Source organism: Perognathus longimembris, chromosome 17 (assembly GCF_023159225.1).
Source record: "Perognathus longimembris pacificus isolate PPM17 chromosome 17, ASM2315922v1, whole genome shotgun sequence".
NCBI lineage: Eukaryota > Metazoa > Chordata > Mammalia > Rodentia > Heteromyidae > Perognathus > Perognathus longimembris.
The window spans coordinates 2,804,221-2,812,632 of NC_063177.1; the positions used below are offsets into that span (position 1 = coordinate 2,804,221).

General features: G+C 40.6%; 1 protein-coding gene across 1 annotated transcript; it reads left to right on the plus strand.

Annotated features, from left to right (window-relative positions):
* The first annotated feature begins 752 nt into the window (after nucleotides 1-752).
* Nucleotides 753-4,620, plus strand: LOC125365755 (ferritin light chain-like). Its single transcript, XM_048365990.1, has 3 exons — nucleotides 753-824; nucleotides 2,583-2,701; nucleotides 3,912-4,620. The coding sequence occupies exons 1-3, from the start codon at nucleotides 753-755 to the stop codon at nucleotides 4,405-4,407; spliced, it is 687 nt and encodes a 228-aa protein (XP_048221947.1). The 3' UTR covers nucleotides 4,408-4,620.
* Nucleotides 4,621-8,412: the final 3,792 nt, after the last annotated feature.

The window sequence follows — 8,412 nt, forward strand, 5'->3', positions numbered from 1 at the left end:
GTACTAGAATTTGAACTCAGAGTCGTGCACTTGCCAGCCAGGTACTCTACCATTTGAATCCCACTCTGGTCTTATTTTGCTTCCATTCTTTTTCAAATAGGATCTTATACTTCTTCCCTGCCTGGACCATACTGGGACTTGAATTCAAGCTTTGCTCGCTCAGCCAGCATCTATCACTGGAGCCATGCCCACAGCTTGGCCATTTCATGGTTATTTGGAGATGAAATCTTGCAAACTCTCCTGAGCTGGCTTTGAAAGGTGATTCTTCTGATTGTAGCCCCCTTGGGGAGGTTAGGATTATAGGCATGAGCCACTGACTACTAGCTAACACTTAGCTTTTTGTTTGTTGCTAGGGAGTCTTCTGAACTTTTGTGCCTGGCTGGCTTCTAACTGTGATCCCCCAATCTCCTCCTCTCAAGTAGCCAGATTTACAGATGTGAGAGCCACTGCATGGAGCTCCTTCATGTTCATTTTTAATCTATTCATAAATCTATATAAATACTGGGGCAGGGTTCATGTGGCAAAGTAGTTACAATATAACAAGATAAACAATGTATTTTTCCCTGGCCTTGCATACTGTAGCTGCACTGTCTCCCATAGGGAGGCCTGCTTTGTCACGCTCTGACATTTTCAGAGGGTGTTATTTGAAAAGCTTTAAACTGAATCCAAATAAAGAATGTAGACCTCATTTTATATTCATTGCCCTGCATACTAACAAAGCTTTAGAAATTTTGCTAAATGTGGAATTGGACATGAGTCACATAATTTTTACCAGTGGAGTCATAGCTAAATTCAAGAGACAAGACAGACATGCGGCGGACATGGTAGGTGATAAATATGAACTGTTACTGAGGCTGAGCATCTAGTATTTGAAATACTCTGCCTTGGGTCCTTTTCAATTTTGGAATGGAGAGTGGGGAATTAAGTTTCAAAGAGGCAAAGAAGAAAGGATTCACTTTTAAGTCATAAGGAGTGGAGAAAGGGTGAATGCTTTGTCAGTGAATGTAGTGGGGCTCATTTTCTAGTGCAATGTTAGATGAAGTGATTTTGAACTCATTTGCTCATTCCTTCAGATGAAGAAAAACTGGAGGATGCCAAAGGCCAAGAGCTGAAAGATGAACATTAGGGACCAGGAAAGCAATGGATCCAGGATGTCTGAGTGAAAGAAAGAAAGAAAGAAAGAAAGAAAGAAAGAAAGAAAGAAAGAAAGAAAGAAAGAAAGAAAGAAAGAAAGAAAGAAAGAAAGAAAGAAAGAAAGAAAGAAAGAAAGAAAGGAAGGAAGGAAGGAAGGAAGGAAGGAAGGAAGGAAGGGATAGAAAGAGAGAGAGAGAAAGAAAGAAAGAAAGAAAGAAAGAAAGAAAGAAAGAAAGAAAGAAAGAAAGAAAGGAAGGAAGGAAGGAAGGAAGGAAGGAAGGAAGGAAGGGAGAGAAAGAGAGAGAGAAAGAAAGAAAGAAAGAAAGAGAGGGGTGGAGGGAGGGAGGGAGGGAGGAAGGAAGGAAGGAAGGAAGGAAGGAAGGAAGGGAGGGAGGGAAGGAAAGGAGGGAGGGAGGGAAGGAGGAAGGAAGGAAACATAAATCTGCAAACCATAGTATTAAAAAATCCGAACTGTAAAAATGTTAAATATAATTAAAGTGATTCAATCATTATATGTCACTACTGGCCAAAGAAATGTGATGTGCCACTTACAGTTGGGCAAAGCTTTTGTTATTTCTTCTTTTTCTCCTTCATAGTACAGAAAACTTGAAGTTAGGGTGTGCATCCTCCAATACAATCATTGAGTTCTTCTGAAGCTCAAATACACATCCAAAGGTATCATGAGTAGAAAATGAAGAGCACTTGCATGTTCCTGTGAACATGTGGATAAAGATGATAGTTAGTTCACAGGATCACTTAAAAATGAGATGCACAGAGGGAAATGGTAGAAATCAAGTTTCAACTACTCAGTCATAAAGCAGATAGCTAACCTGAGAGCATCCTACTCAGGCAAGAACAAACTATGAAATGAACTAATTTTCTTCTGGCAATACTGGGGTTTGAACTCAAACCTCAAGCTTGGTAGTCAGGCACTTCTACTAGTGAGCCACACCTGGACCCCTTTTACACACTGGCTAATTTTTAGATATGGTTTCACTTTCTTCCCAGATGCACATGGGCCACAATCTGCCTAATTTTCACTTCCCACTATAGCTGAAACAACAGGCACACACCACCATGCTGGCTTCTTCCATTGAGATGGAGGCATGTGGACTTTTGTGCCCAGGATGTCACAGAACCTCAATCCTCTTGATCTCAGGCTCTTATGTAGCTGGAATGACAGCGGGACATGGGCCACCATGGCCTGCTATTGGTTGGGAAGGAGTCTTGCATGTCTACCTGATATCCTCAAACAATGACCCTTCTAATCTCATCTCCCCTAATAGCTAGGATTACAGGCATGTGCATCAGAACCCAGCTCACAATGTTATCAAAAAAAGACTTTCAATGAGAAAACAAAGGAAGCCTCCTAATGAAACTTGCCAGGTGACCCCTAAGGCAAGAAAATCACTCTTTCTAACCTCACCCCCATTGTTCTGTAAATATAGAAAGATAAAAAGAACCCAGGGAAACAGCTGGACTGTCTGCGGGAAGACTGGGAGAGGCCCTATCCATCACAGGAGGTGCCATCTTTCAGAGTGGGGAGTAGGCATCAAGAATATCAACGGTCCACTCTAGAGTTCTGCCCTACAAATACTGCATCCATTTAGAAATTGAAGAAGTAAGCAGTGAGAAATGGAAAAAAAAATCCTGAAGTCTGTTTTTGTAAATAACAGGGGAAAAATAGGCATGAACCATTCCCTGCTTCTTCCCCAGGATCCAGAAATGAGATTGAAGCTTAAGAATACAGTCCAAGCCCAGAGGCCTGGAGGTACATTTATCATCCCACACCATATAGATAATGATGCCAAGATCTACCCTTTCACCTAATCTCCACATCAAAGTTGAGTCTGGACAGGGGCCATCATGTTTAGGGATGTGGAGAAAGCAAGGCCTCCTCTAAATGTTTAAAAGTGGGTTGAAAAAAAGAAAAGAAATTAGTCTTGAACAACGTACCAGAACAGTGGTTGCAGATTATCTAATGCACAGTCCATGCCATGATTTAGGCAGCTATTGTTTAGCTTCCCCAACTCGGTTGGAAAGAGACCCTAATCTCCATGCAGCAGCAGCAGCAGCAGCAACATCCCAACAAAGAGGCTGGGATAAAAGGGGACTCCAGTTTGAGCAATGAAATTTGACCAGAAGAATAAAATCAAATTGCTTTTAAAGATAGAGAAGCTGAGGTTTAATAAAAAGGTCCCCGAGAAATTAAATATATAATAGAACATGGAGACGAACCTAAAGGATATTAAAAAAAAGATAAAATGATATTGTGCAAATCAAATCTGGAAGTTTTGCAGAAACCGTTCCATCAGACTTCCCTCCCTTATCTTTAATTTTTAGGCCCCACTTTCACCCTTAATTCTTCAGACATCAAGTTTTATTTTCTTGTTTCATCAAATTCATCAAGTCCACAGCAACTTCTGACAAGGACATACTCTTCTCTTGGCTGGGTTTGGATCCTAACTCAGCTAATTTATATGACCTTTAGGAGACTCCAGTTGTCTTATCTGTAAATCTAATTAATACCAGATCTTCGCTCTGTCCAGACAGTTAAATGAAATAATGAAAAGAAAGGTAAAACCAGAGCGTATAGCGGGAGCTTGCCCTTTTTATTGGTCATCATGGCTGCTGGACTGACAAGGAGCAAGAAAGAAGCAAGTCTGTTTCCTCCCTTTCCATCTTTGTCTTTATATATTCTGCATGAAGATCACATAGAAAACATAAAAGTTGAGCAGCACGCGCCAGTCCCGCGGATCTGTGTCTTGCTTCAACAGTGTTTGGACGGAACAGACCCGGGGACTCCTCTTTTCCACCACCAGCTGCCTTCGGATCGCCTCTCCACTCACAACCACTGACCCTTATCTTCTCGCCCGTCTCCTGGGCCACTTGTTCCGCGAGCTGGCGGAGAAGTGTGAGGGCGCCAACCGCCTCCTGAAGAGGCAGAACCAGCGCAGCGGCCGCGCGCTGTTCCAGGATGTGCAGAAGCCTTCTGAAAATGAGTGGGGTAAAACCGTGGAAGCCATGGAAGCCATGGAAGCCGCCCTGAACCTGGAGAAGAACCTGAACCAAGCCATTTTGGATCTTCATGCCTTGGGTTCTGCACGCACAGACCCCCATCTCTGTGACTTCCTAGAGAACCACTCCCTGGGTGAAGAGGTGAAGCTCATCAAGAAGATAGGTGACCACCTAACCAACCTCCGCAGGCTGGCTTCCCCTCAGGCCGGGCTGGGCGAGTATCTCTTCGAACGTCTCACCCTCAAGCACGATTAGAGGACCCCAGAGTCCAGCAGCCTCTGGAGGCCATCTGTGCATCGCGTGACATCAGGGTTTCCACCTGAGCCTCTCCCTCTAGCCATGGGCAACTTCCTAACTAACCACCCCGGGGACCTTCCCAAGCCTTGGACCAAATGAAATAAAGGTTTTTGCAGCAAAAAGAAAGAAAGAAAGAAAGAAAGAAAGAAAGAAAGAAAGAAAGAAAGAAAGAAAGAAAGAAAGAAAGAAAGAAAGAAAGAAAGAAAGAAAGAAAGAAAGAAAGAAAGAAAGAAAGAAAGAAAGAAAGAAAGAAAGAAAGAAAGAAAGAAAGAAAGAAAGAAAGAAAGAAAGAAAGAAAGAAAAGAAGAGAAAGAAAGAAAGAAAGGAAAGAAAGAGAGATAAAATTAAATTAAATCCATAACAGAACCTTTATGTATCTCTATGTTGAGAAAGCTTAAGATGGAACCTTTGATCAAATTTCAAGTAAACAATATTTGTTAACAATATAGAAGGATTCTCTTTGAATTAAAAAAAAAAGAACTGTGTATACAAAATAAGGCTCATGTATATCATTCTATTTCACCTGGAAACACAATGTAGGAAATGCTTCAGTGATGTAGGTAAAGATTTAAAGTTTTATATGTGGAAGTAAGAACAAAATGGTAACCTATGAAGAAATAAGTAAAAATTCAGACTGGTGTCAACGTTCTCCTTTGTAGCCCCTAAATACCAGAAGATGAGGAGAGCCTTAATGGAATTTTAAGAAGCAGAGATTATACCTTAGGGACTTTATAATCTTGAGCTACTTTTCAGATGTAAAAGCAACAGAAATGCATCTTCAAAGGAAGGACTGAGAAAACTGAGAAATGAAAATTAGGAGCCAGACTCATGCCTGCAATCCTAGCTATTCAGGAGGCTGAATAGATCGTAGCTCAAAGCCAGCCCAAGCAGAAAAGACCATGGAACTCTTATCTCCAGTTAACAACCAGAAAACCAGAAGCATGGCTTTTGCTCAAAAGGCAGAGAGTTAGCCTTGAGTGAAAAAGCTCAGAGACAGGATCTAGACGCTGAGTTCAAGCCCCACAACTGACAAAGAAAAAGAAAGAAAAATTAAATATTTGAAGATGGAAAAGTAATCACAGAAATTTGAGTAATGCTGCACTGGAATAAGTTAAAATTAAGACAGATCTAAATAACTGCAATACTGAATGCAAACTTTCCACAAAAAGACTGAGTACTAATGTGCAGTGATATGAAAGTCCAATATGTGAATGGGAAAAGAGCATGTACAAATGTGTTCATGAAGTATTTATGTTAAGGTATTGGGGAAAGCGTGTGTTCCTTTGTTCTTAGGGTTGCAAATTGTTAAGTTAGAAAATCCATTCAAAAAAATTAAAGGTAATGCATCACAAGAAGCAAAGTGAACAAAGAAGTTAGACTTCTTAGGAAAAAATAGAATAAAGGGAAACTAAAAATGGCCAAGAAAGAGCAAAAAGAAAGGACTTCATCAAATATAATTGTTGTATGAGTAACTATAATTGAGATAAACCCCATTTGTTAAAGAGATGCTCAAATTGACATTAGTAAATCAAGTCCAATTTCTTCTGCTTATTAAAGACATGAATGAATCTATACAAAATGAATCTATACAAAAATGTATGGCAGAAGGGGTGCCAGTGATTCACTCCTGCAATCCTAGCCACTCAAGAGCCTGAGCTATGAAGAACAAAGTTCAAAGCAAACCTGGGAAAGAAAATCTGTGAGGCTCTTATCTCCATTAGCCAGCAAAAATCCAGAAGTGGAAGTGTGTCGCAGTGTGATAGGCTTGAACTCAGAGCCTGGGCACTATCACAGAGATGTTGTGCTCAAGGCTTGAGCCACAGCTCCACTCTGGCATTTGGGTGGTTAATTGTAGATAAGCCCCAGTACCAACACACAGACACACACACACAGACCAAGTACACCAGGCATATGCAATCCAAAAAAGAAGTCGCTAGAATATTACCAGCAGACCATAAAGTATTTAAGATTGGAACATCAAAAGAGATTTTGAGACAGAGATAGTGGAATTAGTGGAATATGCCTATAATCCTAGCTACTTAGGAGACAGAAACAGGTAGATCACAAATTGAAGGCCAACCTAGGCAAAGTGGGTAAGATCTCATTTCAGAAACTACATTTCAAAATTGTAGTATAAAAGGTAGTGTGGTGGGGGTTGATGGGGGAACTAGGAGCATGGCTTAAGTGGTAGAGTACTTGTCTAACAAGCATGAGACCCTGGGTGCAATTCCATGATCACACAAAAGAGAGAGAGAGAGAGAGAGAGAGAGAGAGAGAGAGAGAGAGAGAGAGAGAGAGAAAGAGAGAGAGAGAGAGAGAAAGAAAGATTATATGGCCAAGAACAGTATTTGGTAATGTCAAAACCAAATGCCCACATGACAGTAAGGGATCCATTAGCACCTATGAACTGAAATTAGTGCAGCAGATAAATGCTCAGTATTACTAAGACGAAGTACCTAAGAGAAGCAAGGAGAAAACATTTCAGTCCACATTCTGTTGGCTTCATTGTGTGGGATTTGTGGAAGCAAAACATTATGGCTCAAGCACATAGCAGAAGTGTGTCAGCTCAAGGCATGGAACAGGATAGAGAGGGAGAGAGAGAGAGCGGGAGAGGGAGAGGGAGGGAGGGAAAGCGATAGAGAGAACTGAGAACTGAAGTCCTCATATCTTTTTGAAGGACACGGCTCCAATGACCTAACTGCCTTTCAGAAACTAGCACCCTTTGAAGTATAAAGATTCCACCACACACAACCTATATGTGTGGCTATGCCTTTAAAACATGAGCCCTTGTGGGCAATTCAGATGTAAGCCATAATATAGAGTGAGCCCCCTTAAATTTCCAAGGAGAAATTCATATATGTCTATCCTTTCTCTAATTAAAGAGTGAGCAATGATTTAGAAAAAAAAATGTCAATCATAAAATTACTAAGATATATTTAAAGGTAATATGACAAGCTTTGCACTGGAGTATGCCTTTTTCCAGAGAATAGAGAACCTTAGGGAAAAAGTTTATGTATTATGCCACAAATAATATCTCACATTTCAAAACACAGAAATAAAATAAATACAGAAAAATAAAAAGGCAATAGCTTTCCCAATTTACCACCAAGAAACATTTAGAAAATAGAGTGGAAAAAAAGATCTTAATCACTAAAACCATCATAAATATAAACTGTCTGAGAAAGCACTTCAAAATAAAAGTCAGGATAAGAAAACCCAAGAGAGTTCTATAAGGGACTGGAAATGTTCAGATGTTCAGAAACTGCTTGGGCGGTGGTGGGGCCCCAGGGTGAGACCACCTCACATCACCCCCAGATCTGTAAATTCAGTGCCATCTCAACTAAAATCAGAAGGGAATTTCTTCTTCTTGCCGAGAAAATGTGGAATAATTCAGGATATTTGTGAAATCAGAGGGCAATTAAAAAGGCAAAGGAAGACTAAAGAACAACTAGAATAGATAACATGTTACAATAGCTAAAATGTTAAAGAGGTAACTCCTAAATGAAAGTCATTACAGAGGCAATGTAAGAACCAGTGTTTCCCCACTACCGTTTAGTAAATGTACAACCAGACCTATTGGACGAGAAACTTAAGAAAGGAGCCTAGAAGCCAGGCATTGGGGCTCACGCCTACTACAATCCTGTCTACTCAGGAGGCTGAGATTTGAGGATCGTGATTTGAACCCAGCCTGAGCAGGAAGTCCATGAGACTTTTAACTCCAATTAAGTACCAAAAACAACAACAACAACAAAAAAAAACATTAAAAAAAAAACTGGAAATGGAGCTGTGGACCAAGTGGCAAAGAACTAACCTTGAGCAAAAAAGCTCAGGAACAGCACCCAGACCCTGAAAGAAAGAAATGAACTTAGAAATCTGTTGTGGTATGTGGTAGGCTTTCAGAAAACTGATGCATGCTGAAGTTTGAGGAGCACTCATGGGTAGCTAGAATGTTCATCCGTGTGT